Source organism: Nuphar pumila, chromosome 11 (genome assembly GCF_984573655.1).
Source record: "Nuphar pumila chromosome 11, dmNupPumi1.hap1.1, whole genome shotgun sequence".
Taxonomy (NCBI): domain Eukaryota; kingdom Viridiplantae; phylum Streptophyta; class Magnoliopsida; order Nymphaeales; family Nymphaeaceae; genus Nuphar; species Nuphar pumila.
The window spans coordinates 101,058,345-101,076,214 of record NC_143259.1 but is presented as its reverse complement, the minus strand read 5'-3'; the positions used below and the strand labels follow the sequence as shown (position 1 = coordinate 101,076,214).

The 17,870-nt window shown below is 36.4% G+C and overlaps 1 protein-coding gene across 2 annotated transcripts in view; it reads left to right on the top strand.

The window, feature by feature from the left end:
• The window catches only part of LOC149822619 (uncharacterized), a 100,776-nt gene that overhangs the window by 70,856 nt on the left and 12,050 nt on the right, over window positions 1–17,870 (top strand). For both annotated transcript variants that reach the window (XM_089981676.1, XM_089981675.1), the window contains exons 13-14: window positions 10,724–10,853; window positions 11,012–11,144. In XM_089981676.1, the coding sequence (XP_089837802.1) occupies window positions 10,724–10,853; window positions 11,012–11,144 (263 nt within the window). The remainder of the gene's footprint in view (window positions 1–10,723; window positions 10,854–11,011; window positions 11,145–17,870) is intronic.

Sequence of the window (17,870 nt, the reverse complement as noted above, 5' to 3'; positions counted from 1 at the left end):
TGATTATTCTTGCTATACTTGGATTTATTTTCTTAGGCAAAAAAACAAAGTGTTTCAAAATTTTAAAACTTTTCACAACTTAGTCTAAAACCTATTTAAAATTAATGTCTATTCTTTGGTCCGATTGAGGGAAAAAAATTATCTGAAATTATTTAAAAAAATATTTAGATCTAAATGGAATGACCGAAAGATCTTATGCTTACAATCAACAAAATGGATTGACCAAAAGAAAATATAGATATATTATAGAAACTACTAGAACTCTCATTTCAAAAAATGTTCCTAAAGAATTTTGGGTTGAAGCTGCACTTCCCGTTGTCTATCTTGTAAATAGAATGCCCTCTATCAAGCTTTAAAATATCTGAAAAACCTTATAAAATTCCTCTGGATTACTCTAGATTAAGAACCTTAGGTTGCAAATGTTTAGTTTTTACTACAAAAAATGACAAATTATCTCCTAGAGCTATTCCTTGTGTCTTGGATACAGAGAAACACAAAAATATTTTAGATGTTATGATCTCAAAAATGATAAACTTTATATCTCTCAAAATGTGTCCTTTTTAGAAGGAGAAAGTTTTTTTGATCTAACATGTGCCTAAGAAAACTAATAATTATTCATTTCTTTTTGAATTGTTTCCTAAGGATAATGTACTTTGTGCATTGATATTATGAATGAAGAACCTCAGTTACATACTCCTGTTGATGAGAACCATGTAGTAGATAGCCATGAACGATCACTTACTCAGTATAGAAAAAGAGGCATTGATAGTGGGCCTAGTGTTTTAGAAAAATATTTCAATCTTGAATCCTCATAATCTAGTTCCTTTAGAAGATCTACTAGGGAAACTCGACCTTCAGATTGATTTGTCTTACGAGTCCTTTTCCCTTCAATATAGAGCATGCCTAGCAAAAAAAAATTTCTACTTTGAGCCAAATACATATAAACAAGCCAAAGATCATCTTGAATAGATAGATGCCATGAACTAAGCTTGAGGCTTCAGAAAAATCCCATACCTGGACCATTGAAAATCTTCCTAAAGAAAAAAAGACCTTAGGTTGTAGGTGAGTATATAAGGTAAAAGCCAAATGTAATGGCTCTTTAGAATGATATAAAGCTAGGTTAGTGGATAAATGTTATTCACAGGAATATGAAATTAATTATAATGAAACTTTTGTCCCAGTATCAAGAATGACTTCAATTAGAACCCTCATCGCTATAGCTGCTATTAGAAACTGTGATATTTGTCAAATGAATGTCAAAATTGGAAATTAGAGGAAGATGTTTACATGGACCGTCCACTAGGATATGAAATTCCACAAGGAAAGGTTCTTCACTTAAAAAAGGCTATGTATGTATGGTTTAACACAAACCCCTAAGGTCTGGTATGATAGATTTAGTTTTGTTATGGTTAGGCTTGGTTTTAAAGCTGACACTAATATGTTTGTTAAGAATTTTGATGTAGATGTTATCCTTCTTCTCTATATTGATAATATGATAATTATTGGAGGAGATAAGTAGGTAGTTAGTTATATAAAAATGTTTTAAAACAAAATTTTGAAATAACAGATCTAGGCTTCCTTCGTTATTTATTAGGGATTGAGGTAGCATTTTTTGCACGTCGTTATTTTCTAACTCAATTCAAGTTTGCAACTGAGATTATTGACAAGTCCGCCATTAATGTTGAAAAGAGGGTGGATACTCCTGGAATTAATGCAAAGATGAAGATCGATGATGGAACACCCTTGGAAGATTTCACTCCCTATAGGCAGATGATTGATGCTCTTACTTATTTGACTATCACCCGACCTCTCATGCAATGCGTACAGTTAGTTTTAACTTTCTTCTACAACTCTGCGCATGAGTGTTGTTATGCATATTATTAAATATTTACAAAATTCTGTCTCTAAAGGGATTTTTTTGTCTTCTTCTCCACTTGAATGGAGAGGAGACCCTAATGATAGACTTTCAACTACTGGTTTTTGTGTGTTTATAGGTGATTCATTGGTGTCCTGAAAATGCAAGAAACAACAAAAGGTGTTTATATCATCAACGAAAGCTGAGTATGAAATCGTGTGGTTAAGAAGATTAATGGAGGACGTGGGGGTGCATATGCATTCACCTTCAAGGTTGTGTTGTGACCAGTGTTTTAAAACTCGTCGAGTCAACTCGGTGACTCGGCTCGGTTCGGCCCTCCAGCGAGTCAACCCGACAAGCTAAACTCGGGCTGCTAAAACTCGGCTGCTGACTCGGCCTGACTCGGGCGAGTTCTGGGATGTTTGAAATTTGATTTTTTGGGTATTTTACACACACATATTCACTTTTCTACTGAATAATACATATTTCCCATGGACTGTCAGGAAAGATCTTTTTGAACAAATAACTGTTATAGTATATAAATCAAACAACAAAGCATTCTAGTCTATAAACCCAATTAACAAAGAATTCTATGCATCTAAAAACAAGGATTTCTTTCAAGACACATGGAGATTGGAGAGTTAGGACCTAAGGATTCCTTATCTGAATATTGTTAAAATACATGTAATTCATATATATATATGTTTATATACATATATATATATATGTATTATCTAAAATACCCGATAGGGGTATTTTAGTTATTTCACAAGTACCCGATAGGGGTACTTGTTTCTTTTCTTTATTTTTTGTAATTTCTTTTTTTTATTTTTTATTTTTTGTATTTTTGCCCACCTAAAAGAGGCCCCACCATGGAGTCGATGGGGCCCCCAACAGTCACATTTGTGACCGTTGGGGGCTCCCAACGACTCCATGGGAGCCCCTAGGTGGCTCTTCTTTTAAGGCCATAAGGCCACTCCTCCTCTCCTTTTGTGTATAAATAGGGGTGAACCCCTCTTGTATTCTTCACTCTTGAGAGCTCTCTCTCTTTTCAATAAGAGACATTTATATTTTTATGTTGTGTTGTCTCTTGTGGGTTTGGGTGTTAGCCTTTTTGTTTGTTCATTAGTGGATGTTGTAAGTGCTTAATGCACTCTTTGCTTTTCCGCATATTTCATTACATGGTATCAAAGCCTTGTGTATGCTCTTCTTCTTAATATAGCTAGTTGTGTAGCTATATTTTTTTTCTTGTTGTATCTCTCTTTATTTATCCTCTTGTGAGCTATTAAAATGGAAGGAGAACAAAAGATTGATCTCTCCTTCAAGCTCAATGGCTCCAACTACATAATGTGGGCTGCCGCCATGGAGAACAACCTCAAAGGTAAAAAACTTTGGGGATACGTTATGGGCACCATTCCGGAACCACAACTCCAACTAACTAAGATGGATGGTGATCAAGAAAAAACTCTTGAAGGAAATGCTCGCATGAAGGCCATTGAAGATCACCAATCTAAAGTGGAAGATTGGGAAAGTAAGCATGCCAAGATTCTTGCTTGGTTCATGAACAATGTGGAGCTCAAGATTTGCGCCAACATTGCCAAGTTTCGGATGGCTAATGAAGCATGGTTCTTTATGAAATGTATGTTTACTCAAAAAGACCTTGCTTGTCAATTTTTTCTTCAAGAAAAAATCCGGACTATCAAGCAAGGAGAAATGAGTGTAAGGGATTACTTTAGCACTCTTGGACCCCTATGGGATGAACTATCTTTACTAGAACCAAAATGGGTTTCTAGTGTGGATGTGGAATTAAGGATAAAACAAATGGAAAAAGAGCAGTTTTTCCAATTTTTACATGGGCTTAGGCCCGAATATGAACAAGTTAGATCTTCCCTCCTACATAGATCCAAGTCTCTTACCTTGGAAGATGCCATAGCCGAAATATGCCAAGAAGAAACTCGTCTTGGCATGATTAAAGGAGGAGATGATGTCTTGGCCGTATCAAAACCCGACAACCATATGAAAGCTTACAAACCTCCACATTTTGGAAGGCAAAATAATTATAATGACAACTATAGAAAAGTCATTTTCCATCATTGTCAAGAGCCGGGTCATATAAGACCTAATTGCCCTAAGTTGAATGAAGCACCTAAAAACAAGGTTGCTTCCGTTGAAGAAGCTACTCAAAAGAAAGAGGAAACCATCAAAGGGAAGAAATCTTTTTCTCTTGCTCAACTATCGGAAGCACTACAAACTCTACTCAAGATACCATCAACCTCGAGTGCCGCCATAGCTTCTTCCTCTCCTCTAGGTATGTCTTCTTGGATCCTTGACTCTGTAGCTTCCTTTCATATGACTCCGCTTGAAAATGAGCTTTCCGATTTGTGTATTAACTATAAAAACTCCTATGTTTCAACTGCAGATGGTACATCTTTACAAGTAAAAAGTTTTGGAACTTTAAACTTTTCCAAAGATTTCTTTGTGTCAAACGTGAGAGTTGTACCTCAACTTAATTTAAATCTCCTCTCTGTTGCTCAAATATGTGATCATGAATGTGAAATCTCCTTCTCAACTAAGGATTGCTCTATACAGGATCTCCGGTCCGGGAAGCAGATTGGGCAAGGCCATAGGAGGGGAGATCTCTATTACATGAGCAACTTGAAACTCCCTACTAACTCGTTTTATAACCATGTCCAAGATAAAAATATTGAAATTTGACATCAAAGACTTGGACATCCAAGTTTCTAAAAAATATACTCCTTTCCATTTGGAAAGAAAATTTGTAATGAGAAACATTTTGTTTGCAAGAATTGTATTTTTGGTAAAATGAAATCCACTCTGTTTCCAAACCGAACTTTTGTGTCCAAAAGACCTTTTGAGTTAGTCCATTCGGACGTTTGGGGTCCTTCCCCGGTCATGTCTAAAGGAGGGTACTCCTATTACGTTACCTTCATTGATGACTACACTAGGTATGTATGGATCTACTTTCTCAATTTAAAATCCGAAGTCTTTGACTTCTTCAAAAAATTTCATATGATAGTTAAAAATCAATTTTCAAGTAATATCTCTACTCTTAGATCCGATTCGGGTGGAGAATATTTATCAAATGAATTTCAAAATTATTTAGAAGTAAATGAAATTTGTCATCAAAGATCGTGTCCTAGGACTCCCCAACAAAACGGCTTGGCCGAAAGAAAGCATAGACACATCATGGAAACCACTAGGACACTCCTTATTTCCAAAGAAATTCCGAAGAGTTTTTGGGCCGAAGCGGCCTTAACCTCAACTTAATAAATAGAATGATATCTTCATCCTTACAAAATACATCTTCATATGAAAAACTATTTGAAAGAACACCCGATTTCAATAGATTAAGAATTTTTGGGTGTAAATGTTTTGTTCTTACACATAAACGGGACAAATTATCTCCTAAAGCTATTGAATGTGTTTCTTGGGATATGGAGAAAATCAAAAGGGTTTTAGATGTTTTGACTTAAAAAATAACAAACTCTATGTATCCAAAGATGTAACTTTTTTGGAAAATGAAAATGGTTTTGTGAAAACTAAAGATATTGACGAAAGTGAATATGCTTTTTTATTTGATCTTCTATCTCAAGAAGATGAGACTCCTCAAGAAGAGGAAATCTCTAATGAATCTTTGAATGACCTAGAGGATATTCCTCTTGACAATGTTGTAGATGAAAGTGATAGACCAATCCAAACCTATGTTAGGCGTGGTCAACAAACTCAAATGAGCGCCTTAGAAAAATACTCTCAAGGATCCAACATAGAAGAAACCTCTTTAAGGAGATCCGGTCGAATCTTCAATCCTCCTAATAGGTTTGTTTCCTATGAGTCCCTAATTCCAAGGTATAGAGCGTGTCTAATTGCGTTGCACTCATTTCATGAACCTTCACACTATAATGAGGCAAAAAACATTCCCCAATGGGTTGAAGCCATGAACTTAGATCTTAGTGCCCTTGAAAAGGCAAAAACTTGGGAAATAACTTCGTTACCCACTGGAAAGAAATCAATTGGATGTAGATGGGTCTTCAAAATTAAAACTAAGAGTGATGGTTCATCAGAACGTTATAAAGCCCGGTTAGTAGCTAAAGGATATGCTCAAGAATATGGTATAGATTATGAAGAAACCTTCACTCCTGTTGCTAGAATGACTAGTGTTAGGACTCTTATTGCCATTGCGTCAGTGAAAAAATGACCTATCTATCAACTAGATGTTAAGAATGCATTTCTGAATGACGAATTAAATGAAAAAGTTTACATGGATCCCCCACCAGGAGTATGTATTGGTAAAAATAAAATTCTCAAACTTAAAAAGGCATTATATGGTTTAAAACAAGCCCCAAAGGCTTGGCATGATAGATTTAGTAATGTAATGACAAGTTTGAATTTTTGTTCATGTTATACTGACACTGCTTTGTTTGTGAAAAGTGCAGGGTCTTCAGTAGTTATTTTACTACTTTATGTTGATGATATGATCATTACTGGAAGTGATGAGCAAGGAATTTATGATATTAAGAAGTTTTAAAAGAACATTTTGACATGTCTGATCTTGGTTTCTTAAGATACTTTTTAGGGATTGAAGTGGCGTACTCTCCTCGAGGGTACATTCTCTCTCAGATGAAACTGACTGCTGACATTTGTTCCAAATCTGGTATCTCCGATGATAAGAAGACATAAACCCCTGAATTCATCAATGCAAAATTAAGGTTGTAAGTTGGAACACCTCTCGAGGATCCTACTCCATACCGGCAACTTGTTGGGTCTCTAACCTACTTATCCATTACTCGGCCAGACATAGCTCATGTTGTCCACTCTGTCAGTCAGTTTCAACATGCACCTACAACCGTGCACATGAGTGCAGTCTTAAGGATTGTCAGACAAAAACACCATAACTAAAGGAGTTTTTCTTTCCTCCTCTTTATCACTTGATTTAATTGCTTATACTGATGCTGATTAGGAAGGAAATCCCAATGATCGAGTCTCAACTATGAGATTTTGTGTTTTCTTAGGTGACTATGATTTCTTGGAGATGCAAGAAGCAACACAAAGTATCCTTGTCCTCAACGGAAGCGGAATATCGTGCTATGACCACTACAACCATGGAACTTGTATGGCTAAGAAGTCTCCTCAGTGATATGGGCATTGTCATCTCTACTCCTTCGAAGATGTGTTGTGACAACAAAAGTTCAATTTATATTGCAAGCAATCACACCTTCCATGAGCGTACTAAGTATATTGAGATGGACTGCCATTACGTACGTGATGAATACCTGAGAGGAACCATAGCACTACCTTATGTCACATCTGAGTACCAGTTGACGGACTTCTTCACTAAGGCCCTTGCTGCTCTTCGTTTTTTGTTTCTCCTTAACAAGCTTTCGGTTATATCCCCGTAAAGCTTGAGGGAGGGTGTTAAATTACATGTAATTCATATATATATGTTTATATACATACATATATATATATGTATTATCTAAAATACCCGTTAGGGGTATTTTAGTCATTTCACAAGTACCCGATAGGGGTACTTGTTTCTTTTCTTTATTTTTTGTAAATTCTTTTTTTCATTTTTCATTTTTTATTTTTTGTATTTTTGTCCACCTAAAAGGGGCCCCACCATGGAGTCGATGGGGCCCCCAACGGTCACATTTGTGACCGTTGGGGGCTCCCAACGACTCCATGGGAGCCCCTAGGTGGCTCTTCTTTTAAGGCCATAAGGCCACTCCTCCTCTCCTTCTTTTGTGTATAAATAGGGGTGAACCCCTCTTGTATTCTTCACTCTTGAGAGCTCTCTCTTTTTTCAATAAGAGACATTTATATTTTTATGTTGTGTTGTCTCTTATGGGTTTGGGTGTTAGTCCTTTTGTTTGTTCATTAGTGGATGTTGTAAGTGCTTAATGCACTCTTTGCTTTTCCGCATATTTCATTACAAATATCACATATTACTTTACATACATGATAATACAACTTCATAAAAAAACTTTGCCTCCATAACTAACATTGCCCCATCACCACCCTTTTGTGGACCACTAGAGGTTCAAGGCAACTTCTAGTTTTCCACTTTATGTTCTTGTAAATGATAGTTTATCTTATAGAGTGATACTTTTCCCCAGTCTGTAGCATTTGTTGCAGCTTCTGTGCCATTTTACCAACATCATTTGTCTCTGTTTCTACCCTTTGTCTAATTGGAATCTTTTTTATTTAAGAGCTGGGCATCATGAATCTAAGGCCTGCAACAATTTCACTTTTCCTAACCTCTAATCTTAGGCATTGAAAATTTTATTCTATCTTCTTTCGAGCTGCTAATAGCTGTTTGAATTCTTTCATGGTGCAGAAAATCTGTCCAACTCCATTATGTGTTCTTTGTTTTTCCAAAATAATGAATCTCTTAACTCAACCTGCCATTCTCTGTATATTGCATGATCCAAGTGATTGCAATCCATAATCACACAGGATACCAGTGCCATTGGGATCATGTAGTTTCCAAGGGCTATGAAGGTGTTGGCGTGATGAATCACTCTTGTACTGAATAATACATCTTTCCCATGGACTGACAATTTATATATTGTTTTTCTTTTAAAATCAAAAGTTAACAAAACCCGGTCCGAGTCACCGAGTTGACCCGCCGAGTCACGAGTCAATAAAGAATGAGTCGAGTTCCGAGTCACGGGTTTTAAAACCTTGGTTGTGACAACAAGAGCATCATCTATATAGTCGACGATCATACATTCCGTAAACGTACCAAGCACATCGAGATGAATTACCACTATGTTCGTGAAAAATACCTTAACGAGACTATTATCCTGTTATGTAGCATCATAAATTCATAATTCCAACTAGTTGACTTCTTCACAAAAGCGCTTTCATCTCCCTGGTTTCACTTGACAAACTTTTGGTGATCACCGCGTAAGTTTGAGGTGGAATGTTAAGTTGTATCATATATATATATATATATATATGAGTGTAATAGGTAATATCCAATAGGAGTATTTTAGTCTTTTTATTGTATAGGTTGTGCCTGCTAGGGGCACTTCTGTCTGTATATATTTTGTTTTTTTTTTGTTTTTTTTTGTAAATTCCTTTTTTGTAATGGGCAATATTATTATTGCCCAAATATAGTTGTTGGGATGCTCCCAACAGCCATATTGGCTCTCCTTTGTGTATATATAGGGGTGCTTCCCCTTAGATAAGTGGCTTGTATGAATGTTCTTTTGTATTGACCCATAAGTGGTCATTGTGTTCTCGTGTTCTTGCATTCTTGTAAGCCCATAAGAGGCATCTACTTGTATTTTTCTTCTTTCGTTACATTTAGATGATTCTTTAACGGTTGCTACATTCTTTTTAAGTTTGGGACATTCCGGTTTGATATGTCCCAGTTCATTAAAAAAATGAAATATTACCAAGTCGGTTGTACGGTTGCCAAAATAAGGATATTTATATGTTTTGATATTGTTGCCGGGTCTTGACATAGAAAGAACTTCCTTACTCCCTTTGTTCATACCAAGTCGGGTTTCGGCTTGGTATACCTTGGCAAGGGCCTCATTAAGTAAGGTAGTAGTGGTCCTATGCAAAATTGAGGACCTAACTTGCTCAAACTTGGGTCTCAACCTTAATAGGAATGTAAAGAGTTGTTTCTTCTCCAATTACTTTTGCCTCATCTCAATGGCCAGGCCTTCTCATTTAGGCTCAAGCAAAGCCAACTCATTCAAAAGATGTGAGAGAGTTTAATAGTAATCTCTCACACTCTTATCTCATTGTTTTATTGTTTGAATCTTCTCTGGAACGAAGTATTGTTGTGTCAAGTCTTGTTCTTGAGAAAGATCCATGCATCACAAGCTTTCTTGAACTTCACAGTATTGGTGACTATCTTAAGTTCCATGCTATTTAGGAACCAGGATAGGATTGAGAGTTCTCGGCTTCCCAATCCTCCACCTTAATATGATATTCACTAGGAGTTTTTTCTCTTTCTTCATCATCAAGGACTTTAATTTGATTTCTCTCTTTTGGTGAGTATTAGTTGTGGCTCACATGTGGTTCCACTCACAAACTCACAAAGCTTTTTGGCCTTAAGATGGTTCTCCATAGTGGCAGCCCATGTTAGGTAGTTTGAGTAATTTAGCTTGAATGCAATCACCGTCATGGATTCTTTTTGGCCCATCTTTGGAGGAGAGAAAAAATGCTTGAAGAATATCCCTTCCATGCCGCAACCCCAAACTTTAAAGAAGTATTACACGATCCCAAATGCCTAAGGATATGATACCATGTAATGATACAAGAGGAAATACAATAATGAAGCCAATAAGGGCATACATTATATAAAACAAAGTGCACAAGCAAAAGTCCGCCAAGGGACAATACAAAATCCAATCAATGGCAAATACAAAAGCACAAAAGTGCATACAATAGCCACTAAGGGCAATAACAAGAGAGCACAACACAAAAAATATAAGTTCTTATTCACTAGAGTATGCTTAAGAGAAGCATACTTGAATGGGGGAATAACCCCCTTTTTATTGAGTTTCATACACAAGAGCGGCTAGCCGTTGGGCTAGTTCCTAACAGCTAGAAACAAAAAAAGAAATAAAATAAATAAAATAAATAAAATAAAATAAATAAAAGGTCAAAAGTGCCCCTAATGTGCCCTATTTCATGCATATGAAATGAAAAAAATGCCCTTGGGTAAAACCTATTACAATAAAAAACAGTCAAATATATATATATATATACATCTTAACAAATTTTGCTCTTTTTCAATCATTTCCGTTGTGATTCAGAATTCAGATGTAAAACTCTATTTGAATTTTGCTGGCTGTTTTTTATAACATAATGATTCTGGCTGCGATCCAGAAAGAAACCTATGACTGCCGCTGGATTTTCTGTGGATGGGTCTGTCCTGGCAGTTGCTGAAGAGACTAGCATTACATTGTGGAATCCAGACACAAATGCCCTCATTGCTGTAGTTGGGGAGACTCTTAAGGTAATCTTTTGGGTATATATATGTTAAGGTAATCTTTTAGCAATTATATATGCCTGAGATACTCGTGTACATGCAGGTTTATGTGTTTCTATATGTGCAGAGTCTGCAGACATGCGTATGTGCTAAAATTTTCTGTTTTCTATTCGTTTATTGTTCAGCCAATTGCAGCACTTCTTTTTGTACCAAAATCGGATGATCTTGTGACCATATCTCGTGGTTCAAAGCCTCAACTATCTGTGTGGAATCTTTCAAAACTGTCTTTGACCTGGTCGTATCAGTTGCTTGTAGAGGGTATGCATCTTAAACTCAGTGCTTGTAGAGGGAATCAATTATTTGAGCATTATTAAAAATTATGATAGGGAATCTGCAATAAATTTTGCAATATGTGGACCGGTTTTCTACCTGTTTTGAATCCAAGATGTATCACTTTTAGTTTTGGATATATATGGAGATTCAAACTCGCTAGGATATGTTTGCTTGTGCATGTATCCATACATATCTGCAGAAGAATTTTTGGAGGGGCGTGCTGGAATATATGCTGACTTAATCATACTCACGAGTATTTTTTTTGGTCTGTGTGCACATTTCTTGTTGTCATGCATCATAGAAAAAAGACTTATCAAGTCCAGTCCCATAGCTTGGGATGCTGAGAAGGGGTATTCCGGGTCAGTCTTATCCTTCTGCTTGTTTTTTGCAAGCGGTCACTCTCAAGACTGAAACACAAGTTTCCAAAGTGACATTGAGTACTCTACTATCGCACCAAGCAGTGGCCCTTTTGTTGTTAAACATTATAATGGTTGCCATTATATGTATCTGTACTTTTGAAAGGAAAATTGCCTATAGCTATCACCTCTTTCTCACAAGGGAAAATTAAAATAAATAAGCAGTTATGGTTCCAGTTCTCGTCCGCAATCAAATGTGCTCATCTTTATTCAGCTTCAAATGTAGTTAATCCCATACAAGCATGCAACTCAGAATATAGTAACTCGTCTACGAGCATAGTTCTATTTTCTTTTTATTTTCTCCCCCTAATTGCTTAGAATCAGATTGCATTTTCTAAAGGATAAGTATTTGTCATTTGTTATGTGCATGAGGTTAGGCCCAGCTGGCTAGCAATGAGTTGGGCCAAGTTCTATTCATGTTAAAGCTAGCACGAAAATAACTTATCTAACTGGTTTAGGCTGGGTTGGATTGGGTTGAAAGTTGATAATAGTTGGGTTTTATGACACTAGAAAGATACCTTGTCCAACTGGTTTAGGCTGGCTTTGGTTGGAATCAGTGTTGTTAGTCGAGGAAGCAATTCGGGAAGTGAGGTACTTTTAAAATTTTAGGAAGTGGGAAGCTCGCGATGACTTAGAAGCGAACCAGGAATCGTCTTAGAAGTGAGAAGGGAAGTGGACCGGAAGCAACCTAGGAAGCGAACCGGAAGTGAAGAGGAAATGAAGAGGGAAGTGACCTAGAATTCTAGTGGGAAGTGAACAGGAATCAAGTTTTCCCGATATTGGGCAAAATTTTTTTTGTTAAAGGCTCTAAGCCCCCCCCCCCCCGTAATGAAGTGCCAAATGAGTGAGGCGATACCTCCAAGAGCAAGCACAAAAGCACGTACATACACAAGAAGCCACAAATGGGCAAGATTGCAACAAACCACAAAAGTGGTAAAACACACAAAATAAGGTGAAAAAAATATATTCCACTCACATAAGGCTTCACAAGAATTTTGAAGAATACGTGGGGCCAAGCCCCTTATTTATACACAGTAAGCGACCCAAGGAGGGGCTCCCATAGAGTCGTTGGAGCCCCTCCAACGGTCATATTTATGACCGATGGAGGGGTCCAACAACTCTTTGTAGACCCCTCTCAACCAATAAAGAAAGAAAAGAAAGAAAGGAAAAAAGAAAAAGGGAAAAAGAGCATATATTTTAGGATATGCATGTACAATGTGAAAGGATTAATTTGCCCCTATTGGGTATTACAAAAGAAATATATATATTTATATATGTAGAGAGACACATAGACATATATATGTAATATATATGTGTGTGTCATAATATATATATATATATATATATATATATATATATATATATATATATATATATATATATATATATATATATATGTATATAAAACATATTTTAACACCCCCCTCAAACACATGGTGCGATCACTAAGAGTTTGCTAAGGAGAAAGTAGAAACGAGGCAATGGCAAAGCTTTGGTGAAGAAGTCCCCCAACTGATACTCGGTAGGAACATATGGCACTTGAATGGTGCCCCGTAAGAACTCATCATGAACATAATGATAGTCCATCTCAATGTGCTTTGTTCGTTCATGAAGGGTGTGATTGCTGGCAATGTAGATAAAACTCTTATTGCCGCAACACAACTTCGAAGGAGTTGAGAATGAGACGCCCATATCCTTAAAGAAACTTCTTAACCATACAATCTCAATGGTGGTAGTGGCCATCACACGATACTCTGCTTCAGTAGAAGAGAAAACTTTCTGTTGCTTCTTACACCTCAATGAATAAGTGACTCTCCAAGTAACACACAATAACCTGTGGTGGAAATACGATTATCGGGGTTACCCCCCCCAATCAGAGTCAGGATAAGCAAGTAAAGTAAGAGGTGAAGAAGAGGGTAATAATAATCTTTTAGTTATGGTGCTCTTCAAATATTTGATAATTCTCATGACTGCGGCTATGTGAATGGTAGAGCGAGCAGTTTGAAATTGACTTGCACTATGAGCCACATGAGAAATATCGGGCCTGGTGATAGATAAATATGATAGTGACCCAATCAACTGACGATAAGGTGTGGGATCTGCTAAAGGAGTGCTAAAGGAGTGTCATCACTGACTCTCATCTTGGCGTTGATCACTTTTGGAGTATCTACCTTCTTGTCATCTGTCAGCCTAGACCGGGCAATAATGTCGGAGGCAAGCTTCATCTGAGAGAGAACATACCCCTTGGGGGAGTATGCAACTTCGATTTCTAAAAAATACCTTAGAAAACCAATGTCAGACATATCAAAATTTTCTTTAAGAATATTTTTAATAAGGTCAATATCAAGAACTACTTTGCTAAAAAGATCATACAAAGCTTTTGGTGCTTGTTTAAGACCATAGAGAGCTTTATTTAACTTCAGAATATTTCTTTTACCAATTTCAAGACATGACAGAGGATCCATAAGAACTTCTTCACATAGAGTTTAATTTAAAAACACATTTTAACATCAAGTTGATATACCGACCATTGCTTAATGGAGGCTAAGGCAATTAATGTTCACACACTAGTCATTCTAGCTACTGGAGCAAAGGTTTCTTCGTAGTCAATCCCATATTCTTGGGCGTAGCCTTTTGCAACCAAACGAGCTTTGTATCTTTCTAGAGATCTATCACATTTGGTTTTGACTTTATATACCCATCTACACCCAATTGCCTTTTTTCCTAATGGTTGACGAATAATGCTTCAAGTTTGGGCTTTGTTAAGAGCCTCTAATTCAATTTTCATGGCTTCAATCCAATGTTGATGATTTTAGCTTCTTTAAATGAAGTAGGCTCATGATACAAATGTATTAACATGAGACAAGTCTTATTATTAGGTGAAAAAGATTCATAAGACATAAATTTTTTTGGTTGCCTACTATTACGAGAAGATCTCCTAGGTGGATCAATAGGTTCTTTTAAAGAGAAGTCTTGAGAATATCTCTCAAGAGCAGGTTGATGTTCATTTCCTAACCGCCGGGTATATACATTTATATCATTAAGGGTCTTATTTTGAGAAACATTACCATGCTGTGGTATATCATTATGATGTAAAATGCCATCACAAGTATTATCGTAAATAATTGCATCAGGCGACTCAATTCTATGAGCTAAGTCAAATAGGAAGGAATAATCAATGTCTTCTCTAGATGTGTGGATATCAAAACCATCTTGTTCTTCAAGAAAGTTTACATTTCTTGGCACATAGAGTTTATTGTTTCGAATATTATAGCATCTATAGCCTTTTTAATTTTCACCATAACCAATGAACACACATTCAAGCGCTTTAGGTGATAATTTATCTTGTCCTTGAACAAGCACAAAGCATTTATATCCAAATATCCTTAGTCTATTAAAACCTGGAGTAATTTTAAATAATTTTTCAAAAGGTGATACATTTTTTAAAGAAGAAGAGGGCATACGATTGATAAGATATGTTGCGGTAAGAAGAGCTTCGACCCAAAAGTTTTTAGGAACATTTTTAGATACAAGAAGTGTTCTTGTAGTTTCAATTAAATGTCTATCTTTCCTTTTCGTAAGACCATTTTGTTGCGTAGTTTTAGGACAAGATCGTTAGTGCAAAATTCCATTTATTTTGAAATAATTTTGAAAATCTTTAGACATGTACTCACCTCTAGAATCAGATCTAAATATAGCTATATTGTTTTGAAATTGATTTTGAATAAGAATATGGAATTCTTTAAAATTAGTGAAGACATCAGATTTGTTTTTAATAATGTATACCCATGTATATCTAGTAAAGTCATCAATAAAAGTAACATAGTAAGAATATCCCCCTTTGGATATAACGGATGCAGACCCCCATACATTGGAATGCACAAGTTTAAAAGGTTTTTTTGACACAAAATTACTATACGAATACGGAAGCGAATGAATCTTTCGAAGAATACAATCATTGCATGTAAATGTATTTGTATTACAAAATTTTTCCAAAAAGAAAAGAGATACAACTTGGAAATACTAGGATATCCAAGCCTCTTTTGCCAAGTCTCAATATCTTTGGATTGAACATGATTACAAAATGATTTGGATGGTAAAGACAAAAAATTCATATAATAAAGATCCCCTCTTCTATGGCCTTGCCCAATCCGCTTCTCGGACCGAAGATCTTGCACATAGCAATGGGTAGGTGAAAAAGTGACATCACATTCAAAATTGGTAATTTCAGAAACGAAAAAAGATTTAAATTAAGTTTTGGAATAATTCAGATTTTGGGAACAAAAAAAATCTTTGTTTTGGTCATAAGTTTTCTCAAGGTTTTCAATGCCTTCAACCTCCGAGGATGTTTCATCGGTGGTGGAAACATATGATTTGAATTTATTGAGACTTAGTTTTGTCAAAAGTGATGCATTTGGAGTCATATGAAAGGAGACACCCGAGTCAAGAATCCAAGAGGTCATACATAGAAAAGAGGAGATGGCTGCATCAGAAGTGGAGGGTGAGGAGGATGCAGTAGAGGAATTCATCTTTATAAATTGTTGAAGAGTTTCGGTAAGATGAGCGATCAACTCCTTTATGTCTCCATCCTTCTTTGAATCTTCATTTGTGTTTGGAGGAATTTCACCAACAGAAGCCACCTTCTTCTTGAATTTGGGGCAATCCAGACGAATATGGCCCGGTTCATTACAATTATGACAAATAATTTTTCTTCCTCCACCACCATTATTCTTCCAAAAATGGGGTGGTTTATATGATCTTACATTGTTGCCGGGTCTAGACACAACATGAACTTCATCAACATCTCTTTTCAAGGCCAAACGAGTTTCTTCTTGACATAAGTTGGCCAAAATGTCACTTAGAGGAGTAGACGCCCTATGAAGAAGGGATTCTTTAAGTTGCTCGAATTCGGGACGAAGCCCATGAATAAATTGGAAAAACCTCTCTTTTTCCATTTGCTCTTACCTCATGGCAATAACACTACCTTCCCATTGAGGTTCGAGAAGAACAAGTTCATCCCATAAAGAAGATATGGCACTATAATAGTCCCTAATACTCATATCACCTTGCTTGGTAACTCTTTATCTTTTCTTGTAGAAAGAAATGCTTAGTAAGGTCTCTTTGAGTGTACATGCTTTTCATAAAGAATCAAGCTTCATTAGCCTTCTTGAACTTTGCAAGATTTGCACAAATTTTTAGTTCAACATTATTCATGATCCATGCTAGAATTTTAGCATGCTCACTTTCCCAATCTTCCATTTTTGAAGAGAAATCAAGAATAGCCTTCTCTTTTTCATCTTCATTTAATGCTCTTTCTTCATTACCTTCAAACTTAGTTAACTTCATTTGTGGTTCCGGAATGGTTCCACATACATAACCCCAAAGTTTTTTTACCTTTAAGGTTATTTTCCATAGCGGCCGGCCACATTCGGTAGTTGGTCCCATCCAATTTGAATAAGAGGTCAATTTTTGCATCCTTGTTGGCCATTTATAGAAAACGAGTTTGAAAACAAGAAAGATGAGTGATATTACTTGTCAAGAGAGGATCTGATGAAGCTTTCTCAACCAAGGCTCTGATAACATGTAATGAAGTGCCAAATGAGTGAGGTGATATCTCCAAGAGCAAGCACGAAAGCACGTACATACACAAGAAGCCACAAATGGGCAAGATTGCAACACACCACAAAAGTGGTAAAACACACAAAATAAGGTGAAAAAATATATTTCACTCACATAAGGATTCACAAGAAGCTTGAAGAATACATGGGGCCAAGCCCCTTATTTATACACACTAAGGGACCCAAGGAGGGGCTCCCATAGAGTCGTTGAAGCCCCTCCAACGGTCATATTTATGACCGTTGGAGGGGTCCAACGACTCTTTGTGGACCCCTCTCAACCAATAAAGAAAGAATGGAAAAAAGAAAAAGGGAAAAAAGAAAAGGAAAAAATAGCACATCTTTTAGGATATGCGTGTACAATGTGAAAGGACTAATTTGCCCCTATTGGGTATTACAAAAGAAATATATATATTTATATATGTAGATAGACACAGACATATATATGTGTATGTGTCATAATCTATCTATATATATATATTAACACCGCCCCCCCCCCCAAAAAAAAAAAAAGAAAAAAGAAAAGAAAAAAGAAAATTCACTTCTTGATATTGGGAAGTGAGCAGGAAAGCAAGTGGGAAGTGTGCTTCACCATAATAAAAAACATGCTTCCCATTTAAAAGGTCCGCTTCGCCGCACGTTTCGGAAGTGACACGTTTTGGGGAAGTTTGCTTCCCCTA